Source organism: Astyanax mexicanus, chromosome 18 (genome assembly GCF_023375975.1).
Source record: "Astyanax mexicanus isolate ESR-SI-001 chromosome 18, AstMex3_surface, whole genome shotgun sequence".
In the NCBI taxonomy this organism is placed as follows: domain Eukaryota; kingdom Metazoa; phylum Chordata; class Actinopteri; order Characiformes; family Acestrorhamphidae; genus Astyanax; species Astyanax mexicanus.
The window spans coordinates 26,869,106-26,883,182 of NC_064425.1; the positions used below are offsets into that span (position 1 = coordinate 26,869,106).

Sequence of the window (14,077 nt, forward strand, 5' to 3'; positions counted from 1 at the left end):
TAGGTCAATCAATCTTAACATCAAAACCATTTGCCTACTATTGCATGGATTCTGCTAATGCCACAAAAAGAGATCCAACCTGTTAAGGCATGGACTTAATACCTCTGAAGGTGTTCTGTTGTATCGGGCACCATGAGATAAACAGCACATCCTTTAAGGCCTGTAGCTCAAAAGATGAGGCCTTCATGGACTATCTCTTATCGAACACATTCCACAGTTGCTTGATCAGATTGAGATTTGAGAACTTTGGAGACTCATCTTGAACATCATCACGGTCCTCCAATCATTGAAGGGGCATGTCTTGTAGAGTCAATGCCTTTAATGCACTAAATGGACACAAGGAGGAAACAAAGAGGTCATAATCTATGAAGATCAAGAAGATAAGTGTTAATCAATTCACCCATTTTGATAAATATAAGATATCAGGTACAGTTCTTTGCTCAGGGTTGTAAGTACCTCCAACGATGATGGCTGCTTGAGCTTCAACCAAGGGTGGATACAAAAAGATAAAAGATAAAAAAAACCCTTAAACATATAACCTTCATTTTTAAAAAGTGTTTCAAAAAAACTACTTAAACCTTTATTAATATTAAACACACTATTTAGTGTGGTAGTGTGTGGTTTGGGACCTAGCCTGTTTTCAGTAGGTATCTTTGTGACAGGTCAATGCACATTACGCAAAATGTATCTCAGAAACCAAAGAGGATGACTATGCAAACAAGCTGCCCTAGCCCTAAAACATTAAAACAAACCAAAGTTCACCAACAAACACCAGTTTACACAGCCAAGTAATTTATTCTTCAATCAGACAATGCATAAGCAACATTCATGCACATCTTCATTAAGAACAATCTTCAATTCTGTTACAGAAAAGAGAAAAAGGCTTTCTAAATAAAAGAAAGCAAAGAAAACATGTATAAAAAACATTGCATTACAAAACAAGGACAGAAATCGGGCATATAGACAGTCAGTTCCAAAATATACAACTATGACAGGCTTAATTATAGAATTTACCAATCAAAACTGTATTTTCCATAGTCAGTTGATTCATAATTCATAACAGCATTTAAATTAGGATTAATATACAAATATAAATAGTACAAAGCAAAGTACATCAACATTGCCTTTTTGTCAGCTGAAAACAACAATCATCTACTAAATACTATAATAAAATATTAGATATAAATCAAGTGACTGTAATAATAATAATAATAATAATAATAATAATAATAATGAAAATGCAGCCAAAACAATGCTTTTCACCTAATGTAGAGCTTGACCGCATGAATGCACACTGTGGTGTCTTAATACATGCTTAATTCTGTCAAGTACCAATTCTGCTTGCAATCTAAGCCTATGACACTCCACTGACAGTAAACCAAAAAATAAAAGTTCATCTTCTAATAATTCTTATGCAAATAGAGCAAATAAGAGAGTCATCACATAAGGCTGACATTGTAAGAACTGTAATAGCAGTAAGAGAAGCATGTTCTGAAACCAGGCAAGACCAGCAATAATATTCAGTAATAATCATTAATATGAATATGACTGTAATGTGAGAAAGTCTGAATATTTATTTATGACTACATGATTACAATTTTTTTCACACAAAAATGTATTTGTTCATGCTTCTAAATGGCACGTCCTTCATTTCAATTCAGAAAAAAAGAAATATGCATTAAGATTTGAGCATTTCATTCCAAAAATCTAGTGTAATACTAGTGCTTGTAAAGCTTTTTTTTTAATCATTGTCAGTGAAAACAAGTCTGCTTCCATTGCATAAATTATGAACTGGGCGTAAACAGGGGGTTAACAAAATAATGGGAAATGAAAAATGAACACATTATAAGAAAACAATAGATCTTCCTTAAAAAGTCAATTAAAACACCAAGCATGTCATAAATATCAGCTTCATGCAACTCATATGACACCCAGCTTGTTGGGGTTAAGGAGGTGTAAATTGAGTTTGCTGGCAGCTAATTACTGAGTTGTCACTGAAAGTGTTCACCTACACCAGTCAATCTTAATTTGCAATCATAAGCATAATATTTTGCAGGTTTTTCAATGTCAAACATGCCTAATTGCACTGTTAGCACATCAACGAGAACATAGCTGATAATTTAATACAAAAATACAGCTTATGCAAATCAGTGTGACTGCCACAGTCAGTTTAAAATCTATCATTAATATTTTTTTCAATATATATGTCAGTATATATGCAAGTTGAGTATATAGTGAATGTGTTCATGTACACGTGCTAGCTTGCACACATTTAAATATATTTATAAAATATACACAAGTAAAAAGGCAACAAGGTAAATTTAAGCACTGGTTCAATAAATGATTCAAAACAACTTCAGCAGATAAATGAAAATTCTTCAATTAAATTGTCAGATTAAAGAGATTCAAGACAAATTCACTGTCCAAATTTCAAGCATATCATTTTAAATATCACTTTTAACCCCATCTAAAGGATGCTGTCATTCACCCCAAAGTCTGCATTCTATATTGCTCAAATTACCAGAAAACAGTTCCATACATTCAAGTTAACAGCAGATTCCGTATATTAACTGATGGCAGTGTTATTTACTGCATTGTATTTATTGTTTATTGTACTTATAGTCTATGCACCTTGCCTTGTGTTTTTGCTTATTGTCCTTTTAGTACTTAACCATATAGTGTAATTATTACTGGTCCCGAGTTGTTGTTTTTTTTTTTATAGCAGGGTTGTTTTAGTACTGGGCTGGACTGACATTGAAGTATTTTTTTCTGTAATACACATTGTGATAATATACAGGGAGTTTTACCAAAAGTCATTGAACTTGTGGAACATGTTACAATATTAATACTGCACCCTGTGTGTCCAATATTGCTGTGGTGATTTGGTATGAACGCATACACCGTTACACCCCTGTCAAACAGTGTATTGTTGTATTGTACAACCCAATATTACTATAATGCCAATACAATAGACCTGAACTGAAATAAAACTGCAAAATAAAAAAAAAACACAGGTTTCAGAATAAGCTTTAAAATAATTGTTTAGAACTGTATTATTGAAACTCATTAACATAATTATTACAGCATTTTCCTGTGCTTTACACATGTGATGGGTTTGATTCCTTCTCAAATGCTTAAATAAAAAACAAAACCAATCTTCTCAACCTAACCAATGTCCTCCATCACAGTCTGAACTGTGTCCCATATTATGCTAATACTATCACGTATGTGGGGATGTGATAGCGATTGATACCACTGCTTAACTACTGTGAATTACCAAAAACAAATGCTGTACTGGAAGTCTACTTTAACATTTTTAATGTAATTTGATGTAAATTCTGATCTACTGTAGTTTCAAGTCAAGAATCGTGCCGTAGTATCCTGTACTACTCAGAGCAGCCTTAGACAGGGATTTAGACCTGGGGTGAATGACATCATGCTGCAAATGTGGCAACGTGATCTGCTTCAACACAACTGAAACACAAGTATCAATACAGACAACTCCCACTCACAAACTCACACTCCTCTGATGCTGTTTGAGAAACTGCTCCTGTTTCTCCTTCCCTGAAATGTCCAGCTTTTTGTCCATTCTTTGTTTAATTCTCTCCTTCTCTGAATCCCTTGCTTTCCCTTTCTCCTCCTCCTCTCCGGAGAGACTGACAGTGTCGCTCATGTGGCCCAGGTGCTCAATAGAATCACACTTTTCCAAGTCAGAGGCAATAGTTTTAAAGCTAACGACTGAGGTGGAGTCTGAACCTGCTACCTCCCCACTTGCCGGTAATTCCTTGTCTCTCTCCCACCAACAGGATTCCTTACGCATCTCCACCCACTTATTAGTCACACCTTCCTTGCCATCCACCCAATCATTTGACTTGGTGTGGACTACACAGAGTCTTTCTTCAGACCTTGTACTACTGACAGCTTCTGCTCCAACAGGAGGACTTCGTGCATCAAATGCTTTTCTAGATCCTTCCTCGGAATAGTCCACTCCCCTCTGGGCATGAATCTCCTCACTGATTTTCTCCAGGCGGCGTAAAGTGATCGAGTAGCTTTTCTTAACTTCAGTCACACGATTTTCTAACTCAGTGACCTTCAATTTGTGCTCCTGCAAAAATTGGACAAGATCAATGAAATCAATATCATAATTAACTGAACGTTTTACCTTAATTAATTGACAACTTTTTTATTTAACACTGAACACAGCATTTTTCCTCAGTATGACCTGCTCAGGGTGCTGAGTTTTTTTTTTGTTTCCAGGGACAGTGAAGACTCGCATGACTATACATGCAGTAGTATGTTGTAAGGGGACAGCACATAAACACATAGGGGAAAGTATTAACAGCAATAACCCAAAAAATGTGTGACAAAAATAATTTCAAAACGTGTCACAGAAATCTAAATAGTTATGTAAACGCACTCAAAATGTCAGGTCCTGAATGAGGTTGTGAAATTTATGAAACCTTTTCCTTTTGTGTGAGAAGTAAAATGATTGTATTTTTTTTTTGCCTGTTTGGTTAGGGTTTTTTTATGGTACATACAAACTTATGTTTTAATGGCTTTCTGACTTGGCCTGTTTGTGATAGTGAGGAGATCACTTAAACTAATCTTTACACAAAGTGGTTTTAAGAAAGTAGAAAGTAGGACAAGCCTGTGCCTTCATAGACATAAAACACAAACGTCACTGTGAATCCAGTAGACAATAAAATTTTATCTCTCTTATCTCACCATATCACACTGCACATCTGTTGCCTGAATGCATGCCACATAGAGCTGAATGTAAACAAACTGACCTCCAGGATACAGTTGAACTGAGCCTTGAGCTCAAAATAAGGCTTAGATTTGATAATGGCCCTCTTGAGAGACTTCTGCAGGGTCTGCACTCGAGCTTCAGCTGCCTGGCACAGCTGAGTGACACGCATGTGCTCTCGCTCACTCCGCAGTCGCTCCTCCTCTGCCTCGTTCACCTGACAGTGAAAAAACAACCAGGGTATCATCTTACTGTCTCAATGTTCAACTGGCATATCTGAAAACAATACCAACACAACAAACTTTTCTGGGACAGTTTGGTTTAGCAGGGCTCATTACATGCCTTAAAGCCAGGAATATTTCAGCAATGTATCTATTCTTTTTCACAGTCTATTAAAGGAGTCTTTTTAAAGAGAAAAATACATTTGGAGATGGCCTGGAAACCACAAAGAAAAAAAACAGCAACAAAAACAAAAAAAAAGATCAATGTCTAAACAAAGCTGCACTAAGTTGCTCAAAAGAGTAGAGTAGTTTATAGGGCAGATACCTTTGCAGTGGCATGATTGAGCATTTCTTGCCAGGTCTGATCCAGAGTCTTGTCTGCTGCAAGGCCCTGCTCGGCCACGTACACCATCTCCCGGGCAGCCGTGTGCATGGAAACAGCCCTCTCGTAGCTAAGTGCTGCCTTCTGGGTCTCCTGCTGAGCCTAAGAGGTGCAAAATAAAACCACCAAGACTTAGAAGACAGGTCCAACTAGGAGCTGGCTACAGATTAAGGCATAGCAAGATCAAGCATTACATAACATGATATAGTGGTTACCCTTATACAATGCTTCCTTATACTTTATAAACATTTTGTTGCAAAGGAACATGCATAATAGTATAAATACCTCTTTAGCTAATCTCCGTGCTTCATAATAAGGTCTGGCCTTCTCAATGGAGGTGCCCAGTTGGGAGCTATGTGTATTTAGCTTTCTGGCTGAATCAGTAAGAATTTTCCTGTAGCTTGACCGTGCTTCCTAGGGAAGAAAAATAATAAGAATAAAAAAATAAAAAAAAAAGAATGTGATTTATCATTTAAAAGAAATGATAACAAATCTTATGACACAGTATTGGATCTAACAGTGCATTACACACATGCAGCTTAAACCATCTCTTCAGTACGTTTTAAAATGAATTCACTGTGTGTGTCCATGACACTTGATACTCCTTAAACTAGCACACTGGAATGTTTGACTTACATCAAGTTGCAACTCAAGCTGGTTTATCTCCTCACTGGCTTCATTCAGGTGCTCTAGTTCCTCCTGGGTGAGCACAAGAGTTTCAGTCACGTACATAAATAAAGAACTTATCTCCTTGATAGATCTCCAGTGTTCTGCTTGTTAAATAATCTTAGCAAGATCGGAATGTGACCAGTAAAATAAACTACTAACCCAAAGTTCACTGCAAAAAGAAACTCTTTTTAGTCAACTATTAGACTAAATCTGATTCTGCAAACTAGTTATATTTCAAACAGGTCCAAAAATGATAGCCATTTAATCAACTGATGTTTGTCCAAAATCGAGTGCCTAAAGGAATTATGTATTTTCTCTGTACTTCTGAGAAGACTTTATAATAAATGCTGGAACAAATATGAGATTTGATAAAATGATTATTAGTGAGGCCAGGTACTGATATTAAATGAGTCCATCCAAATTATTCCAAAAGCACTGGATGAAAATGCTAAGGAACCTGACATTCCTATAGTTTATGTTTGGCTTTGGCTGAAATTAAGCTCCTATACCGCTGTCCGGGAGGGTTTGATTTCTGCACTCTTTGATGCTTTTTCTGCTTAAGTATGCATGATTTATATCACCTGTTATTTGCTAGATTTTGTACGTCTGTTGGAGCAGAAAAGTGAATTGGACACTCATGTAGCAGATTAATTTACTAAAGAAGGTGTGTCTGGGAACTGGGAAAATATTGTTTAGCAGTGTTTCTCACTGGTAAACTCTAAAGGTCCTCTGCCATGCACATTTAACACAAACTTTGAACTCAATATTGACCTGTAATTAGCAGAACTGAGAAACAGTGGTGTATAGTAGCAGCGCAATTCCACAAAATTTTAAATAGACAAAAAAAGACAGCAGGGTTAGCTAACTAGCTAGCTTTGCGGTTTACGGTCATATTAGATAGCTAATTATCCAAATAGATTATAATTATAAGGCTGCAATGATAAGTCATCATAATCGACAATACTGGTTATAAAAAAAACTATCAACTCAAAAATTCATTGTTGAATAACTGCTATTTTCATGTTAAAGACTACTTGCAAAGAAGTGCTTAAATTATTTATTTAATTTATATTGTGGTTACACTTATTAATATTACAAACACCTAAATTAAGGTAAACTTTGAAAGTATCTTCAAGTGCAGTTACAAAGACGACCAAAAACTTTATAATGAAACTGGCTCTCATCAGGACCGCCCCAGGAAAGGAAGACCAAGAGGTACCTTTGTTCATCAGCCTTAAAAACCACAAGATAACAGCACCTAAATTAGTATTTTTGTATGTTTAACAATTTTGAGTTTACAACATGATTCATTATGTGTTTCCTCATAGTCTAGATAACAGGAATAATTTACCATGTAGGAAAAAATACAACATCAAAAACAATGAATGAACTGTACGGTACCCCTCATCTTTACTACTTTAATATACTAAATATAAAACGTTTCACATTTAAACATCTGAGCATTTAAAGGCCAGTTAAATCCTAAATTCAGCTGTTCCTTTTATTGTACTATTTTACTATGCTGGGAATGGCAGAAATATTAGTTGACTAAGCCAGCAAATAAGTATAATCATCAGATTAGTTGAGACTACTAAAATAAAAGTTAACTGTAGCCCTACTGGCTAACGCTACCTGTATTCAAGAGTCCATATCTTATTTGGCTTATTCGTTCATTTTAAAGCGAAATACTTGTTGATAAATCGATTAAATGATTATCAAATTAGTTGACTACCCAAACGTCATTAGTTTCAGCCCTGGTGAGCTGGGGTTACCTGTATCCGAGGATCCAGCTCTTCATCAGCTGCTTTTCTTTGGATCCCTTTCTCACCATCTTCTTCTTGCTGTTCCACTTCTTCATCACAATTCTCATTGTCCCCAGTGTTCTCAGATTCACCATCGACGTCTCTGTCTTTACACTGAAATTCACCATTTTTCGTAACTTCCCTGAGGGTACCTTCACGAATTTCCAGCTTCTCAAGACCGACAGACCCAGCTGGACTTTCCCGCAAGCCCGTCCGCCCAGAGTCCTCACAGGCTGCCATGGAAAGATAACTATTAACTAGCTATATAACTAGCTCTTCTAGAAAGCTATCTAACTTACTAGCTGGCTAGCTAGCTAGCTAACTCAGTCAATTACAGTGTTTATGTGAATTATTCGGCTGCCGCTGTCTTAAACACCTGAATAAATGACTACATTTATTCTCACTACTGTAAACAGACCCTCACCCCCATACAGCCTCCATTAGCTAACTGTTAGCGTTAGCCTAAGTTAGGGACTGGATTGTAGCTAACCTAACCTAGCTAACGCTAACCCGACTAGTCAAACTTATTCTTCCCCATAAATACCCATAAAACCCTATTTATCAATGACTAAAATAAATACATAATTAACTCGTTTTCTTAGAATATCTCAACACTCCAACACTAGCGAGCCAGCTAGTACGCTAAGCTACAGACCGCTCTGTTATGGTAAATACAGGAGCATATCGCTTTCTGTAGCTAGTCGTTGCGTACCTCATGCGTCACTGAAACTTTTCGGTTCGACACGCCCCTTTTAAATATATCAGCCAATCAGGGTTTTAGAGCAGAATGACTTTTTGATTTCCAAAAGCGGCGATGTGGGGAATCATTAAAAAAAGTATGAGAAAATTGGAAATATTAATAGTACAATGTACTTTGTTCGAAACTGTTCCTTATTGACTATCCTCTTAATCTCAAAAGCAAGATCACTCGATATACAGCTCTGGAATCTTATAAGAGACCACTTCAGTTTCTAAATCAGTTCCTCTGATTTTGCCATTTATAGGTATATGTTTGAGTAAAATAAACATTGTTGTTTTATTCTATATTCTACTGACGACATTTTGCCTAAATTCCAAAAAAAAATATTGTTGTTTAGAGCATTTATTTGCATAAAATGAGAATTGAATGAAATAACGAAAAAAGATGCAGAGCTTTTAGACTTCAAATAATGCAAAGAAAACAAGTTTATATTAATAAACTTCATAAAAGAGTTCAGAAATCAATTTTTGGTGGAATACCTGTTTTTTAATCCCAGTTTTTATGCATCTTGGTATGTTCTTTTCCACCAGTCTTACACGCTGCTTTTGAATACCTTAATGCCACTCCTGGTACAAAACTTCAAGCAGTTTAGCTTGGTTTGGTGGGTTGTGATCATCTATCTTCCTCTTAATTATATTCCAGAGGTTTTCAATTTGGTAAAATCAAAGAAACTGGTCTATTATGTTTTTCCAGAGCTCTATGTGTATTATTATACATTATCAGTGGTTATTAAAAACCTTGGCAAGGCAGTATATGACTTTTAAAGATGTTCTAAAGATGATAACTTGACTGTGGATGAGTTTTCTGCGTTACACAAATTTCATGATAAATGAGATGAGGTACCTAGCCACCTCTCAATAAATAATTATTTACTGCAGTCAATCAATTTACATATTTGCTTGGTCACTTTTTGGCCAAATTTACAGTTCCAGTGAAAATCTGCACTTACATTTTGGCCCACATAAACTACCACCAAGGCCTATTTTAAGAAATAGGGTTATTGGTTTTAGAGCATATAGAAGCATTCTTTACACAAAGACAACATAGGAATGTAGTATTTTATTACAGGAAGTGCAACACAAAACACATTGTGAAACACAGCATAGTTACATTATTAAAACATGAATGCTTTCAATGTTTGTTTACTTACTTGTGAGTAATATAGTGAAGACATGTGCCATCATCTTGTGAGCAGAGAAGGTTAAAGATCTTGCTTAAGGCCTTGCCAAACAGTGGCAGTGTTCTAACGGCTGAGCCACCACTGCCACCAAAACGATAGGCACGATAGAGCCCAGACCCACGACACACAGAGTGCCAGACGTAGCCACTGGAGCACCTAGAACACACCCCTCAAAATTTAATGCCAGGATTCATCAGACTGGAATTGTGAAAAAATGATTCAGGGAGCATGAGATCATCATTTTTACACATGGATTGTTCACCACAGAGTCCAGACATTAACCCCATTGAGAATCTTGGGATCTGCTGAAGAAGACTTTGTGCAGCGGTCAGACTCTACCATCATCAATACAAGATCATAGTGAAAAATGAATTCAACACTGGATTTAAATAAATCTTGTGACATTGAAAAAGCTTATTTAAACAATGCCACAGCAAAAGCATGCCACAATTAAAGCTAAAAGTGGGTTAAGGAAATATTAGGATGTGTGACATTTTTTTACCAGTCAGTGTTTTTATATTGTATTTCAAAGATGAATTGAACCATTGATGGTCAAGTTTTTGCTTACTTCATAATATAAGTGCACTACATTGCTAATCTACAGGCCATATGAAGTTTGAAGCTCTATACAATTGACTCTAGAAAGTTGGCAACCTCTGCACATTATGCACCTCAGCATCTGCTGATCACACTTATTTTACATTGACAGAAAGAGTTGATGTTGTTCCCAGTCTCTTCCACTTTGTTATAATACCACTGACAGTTGACTGTGGAATATTTAGTAGTGAGGAAACTTCATGACTGGGCTTGTTGTACAGGTGGCATTCTATCACAGTACTATGCAGAAATTTACTGAGCGCCTTAGAACAATCCCATCTTCAGAAAGCCTGAAGCTCTTTCTGTGTTCCAAACACTGAAGCACTTCAGTGCTGTTTACATTTGGAATGACTTGTGGTAGTGTTTGTGATATAGAATTAATTATGCAACATGGTGGCCTATGCCTGAGAAGGAACAACACCTCTCATTACCATTTATTTCAGAAGACACACTCAGGAAGCGGGTGTGTGTTAACAACTGTACATCATTCAAAGTCAACGCTTTTGCTGCCCTCATGGTGCAAGAATGTTTCTTGAAGGCGTTGGAAAACCTAAGCTCTTCCCGCACTCTGAGCAGTAGTACGGCTTCTGTCCGGTGTAAACACGCTGATGTACTCTAAGCTGACCAAGCTGACTGAAACTGTTTCCACACCCCGGGCAGGTGTACGGCTTTTCTCAGGAGTGTATTCATTGGTGCACTTTAAGGGGACCAGGTCGACTGAAGCTCTTGCCACACTCCAGGCAGCAGTATGGCTTCTCTCCCGTGTGAATGCGTTGGTGTGCCTTGAGGGAGCTTCCTTGTCGGAAACCCTGTCCACAGTATGAGCAGCGGTATGGCTTCTCTCCTGTGTGAATGTGCATGTGCAAGTTCAGGTCGCTCTGTCGAGTAAAGCTTTTGCCACACTCTGAGCAACAGTGTGGCCTCTCTCCTGTGTGGATGATACTGTGACTGTTGAGGGTGCTTCGGGTAGTGAAACTCATTCCACACTCTAGGCAGATGTATGGCCTCTCCCCAGTATGATTGCGCAGGTGTATGTAAAAGTGACTCTGTTGAGTGTAAGTCTTCCCACACTCCAAACAAATGTACGGCCTCTCACCAGTGTGGGTGCGCATGTGGTGTTGGAGATTGCCTTGCTGGTGGAAAGTCTTCCCACACTCCAGGCATTTGTAGGGCTTCTCTCCCGTGTGGATGCGCCGGTGGTTCTGGAGATTGCTCAGCTGATAGAAAGTCTTTCCGCACTCTGAGCACTGATACAGCTTCTCTCCGGTGTGAATGCGCTGGTGTGTTTTGAGGGAGCTCATGTTCTTAAAGCTCTTGCTGCAGTTCGAGCAGACATACGGCCTTTCACCAGTGTGAGTGCGCTGGTGCAGCTGGAGGCAACGCAGATGCCGATAGCACCTCCCGCAATCCGAACACTGGTACGGCTTCTCTCCAGTATGAATGCGCTGATGTATTTTGAGGGTGCTCATGTTCTTAAAGCTTTTGCTGCACTCAGAGCAGACGTATGGCCTCTCTCCAGTATGAGTGTGCTGGTGCAACTGGAGGAAACACAGCTGGCTAAAACACTTGTCACACTCTGAGCACTTAAATGGCTTCTCTTAGGCATGAACACGCTGGTGTGACTTGAGGTTACCCCTGTCTCGGAAACTCTTCCCACAGTGTGAACAGCAATACGGCTTCAATCCTGTGTGAATTACCTGGTGTAGCTGCAGACCACCCTGCCTAGTGAAGCTCTTCCCGCACTCCAAGCAGGAATATGGCTTCTCTCCCGTGTGAATCCTCTGGTGTACCACAAGGTTGCTCTTTTGGGAAAAGCTTTTCCCGCACTCCAAGCACAGGTGACTGCTCTCCTTGTTGGAGCTTTTCTGACCTCGTTTACCAGGCAACTTAATGTTTAGAGCATCGGAGGACATCTCTGAAGAGCCAGAACTTTCTTGGGACATTATTCTCACATATGATGTCTACAATACATTCTTCCTGCAGGAGTCTAGGAGGAAGATAAGGCTTGTACCAGGACATTCATTTCTGGAAGACAAAAAAAAACAGTAGAAGACATTTAAAATCAATTATTAAAATCAATCTTCAAAGCAAAGTACAATATCCCATCTCCTTTAAACTCTGGCCTGTGTTCAACCTCACTTACAAGATGAAACTTCACAATTTATACAGGTGCGGGTACTCCCAAGCCATCCCTTGAGCTAAGATTTTACGATCGCTTTACATACTGGTGTTTCCTGACTTTTTCAGTTTAGCAGTCTTACACAGCTCTTTATTTGTTAAAAAGAAAGGCTTTTACACATTGAACAACATTCTTTTAAAGATATTGGTCAGGGATACCCACTGAAATGCACCAGTAAAAATTTGGAACTGACAGATAGCTGACAATTGATTCACAGCTCACTTTATTAATTCTTCACATATGGAAATGTACTGGATGAAAAAAAAATTCTAATGCCAAATATCTAAACATACGACTCTGTGAAAATGTTCGTGAAAAATAAAGTGAAAGGGATAAAAAAAATAGATAGAGAGGACAAGTACACTTTTTTAATATTAGTTAACACATCACGTTAAATATTTTATTGAATGCTTTAAAATAACTACTAATGTTTAATTTAAATTAAATGTTTTAATTAGTAAAAGTTGAAATATAATGTTATATTTTTATTATACAAGCAAACTTTACTTTTATATTTAATCTTTGTTATTCTTAAAAGATCACTTGTACAAAAATCGAATATGGAATTAGAAGTCTAACAAAAGTTTTAATTTAATAGATATATTGATTAATTTGATGTATAATGATTTCGTAGCTTCAGACATTTCAAAATTATTTTTAGACGATGGCTGGAATACACAGCAGCCCTAAAACGTCAGTCTGGGCTGTAGGGCTGGTCCCACCGGGACACCTGACACGGAGAGCCAGTTATAGCCGCGATGTTGCTGTGCTGTCCCTTGTGTTATGGGTTGTGCTATTATAATTATCATCACTATTTTCACGTTTGTTGGAAGTATTTTAATATAATATTTTATGTTTTACCTATATTTTCATTTGTATTTATTACAATTACAGTATTACTTGTAGATTATGCAAACGCATACATAGTTGATTTGTGACGTAATACATTAGAATTAAGATATATTTAGGCAAAATCTGTTCAGTTAAAATCAATGGCTTGAGATTTTCTCAGCAGTTTTGAAGATTATGTTTTAACCATTCGCTGGAACCAGAAACCTCTGCACTTCCTAATCAGCAAAATGCTGAGATGCCTACACTCACATGCAGTACATGTAGGTAGACCTATACTCCACAGACCAAATCTACTCCCTTCTGAACCACAGAAGCAGATTTCTAACCATATACATGATTTCAAAAACTTACCATGTTTGGGAAAAGGGGGGCACTGTGCAAATTTAATTAGGTTTTCCAAACATTTAAATATTTTTCAAATAGTATTATTTTTGGATGCGGTTTGTACTACCATGTTTTACTATGACTTGTTTTCTCTAACATTACAATTTGGTGCAGAAAAAACAGCGTGCAAATCTGTTCTTCCCCATCATCAACCACACTATAATAAAATCTAAGACTATTATGCTGTATTATTTAATATAAAAAGTAGTTTGCAATTATGATTTATTTAACTTCCTGATCAGCTGTTGCATGAACTTTAAGACAGACATTCAAATCAATTTCAGACCCATTTATAAAAAGCACT

The 14,077-nt window shown here is 37.3% G+C and overlaps 2 protein-coding genes across 3 annotated transcripts; both read right to left on the minus strand.

The window, feature by feature from the left end:
- Window positions 1-775: 775 nt before the first annotated feature.
- Window positions 776-8,521, minus strand: sh3bp5la (SH3-binding domain protein 5-like, a). Of its 2 annotated transcripts, XM_007238803.4 has the most exons (6): window positions 7,792-8,520; window positions 5,987-6,049; window positions 5,636-5,764; window positions 5,294-5,452; window positions 4,791-4,964; window positions 776-4,105 (listed from the first exon to the last, which is right to left on the minus strand). In XM_007238803.4, exons 1-6 carry the CDS (start codon window positions 8,059-8,061, stop codon window positions 3,509-3,511), a joined length of 1,392 nt encoding a protein of 463 aa, XP_007238865.3. In that variant the 5' UTR covers window positions 8,062-8,520; the 3' UTR covers window positions 776-3,508. The 2 variants fall into 2 exon arrangements, with proteins under 2 accessions (XP_007238865.3, XP_049323228.1); XM_049467271.1 differs by lacking the exon at window positions 5,987-6,049 and having other exon boundaries at window positions 7,792-8,521.
- Window positions 8,522-11,044: 2,523 nt separating this feature from the next.
- Window positions 11,045-12,301, minus strand: LOC103041320 (gastrula zinc finger protein XlCGF7.1-like). The gene is made up of 2 exons (XM_049467439.1): window positions 12,056-12,301; window positions 11,045-11,575 (listed from the first exon to the last, which is right to left on the minus strand). Exons 1-2 carry the CDS (start codon window positions 12,299-12,301, stop codon window positions 11,045-11,047), a joined length of 777 nt encoding a protein of 258 aa, XP_049323396.1.
- Between the last annotated feature and the right edge of the window lie 1,776 nt (window positions 12,302-14,077).

Excerpts from the sequence above, each read along its gene's own strand:
- sh3bp5la (XM_007238803.4), bottom strand. The coding sequence starts at position 8,061 with ATGGCAGCCTGTGAGGACTCTGGGCGGACGGGCTTGCGGGAAAGTCCA. Across the intron at positions 4,965-5,293 it reads TCAATCATGCCACTGCAAAG|GTGAACGAGGCAGAGGAGGA; the intron begins GTATCTGCCCTA and ends TTTCACTGTCAG. Across the intron at positions 4,106-4,790 it reads AGTTCAACTGTATCCTGGAG|GAGCACAAATTGAAGGTCAC; the intron begins GTCAGTTTGTTT and ends CAATTTTTGCAG.
- LOC103041320 (XM_049467439.1), bottom strand. The coding sequence starts at position 12,301 with ATGTCCCAAGAAAGTTCTGGCTCTTCAGAGATGTCCTCCGATGCTCTA. Across the intron at positions 11,576-12,055 it reads GTGGTCTGCAGCTACACCAG|CTGAGCAATCTCCAGAACCA; the intron begins GTAATTCACACA and ends ACTTTCTATCAG.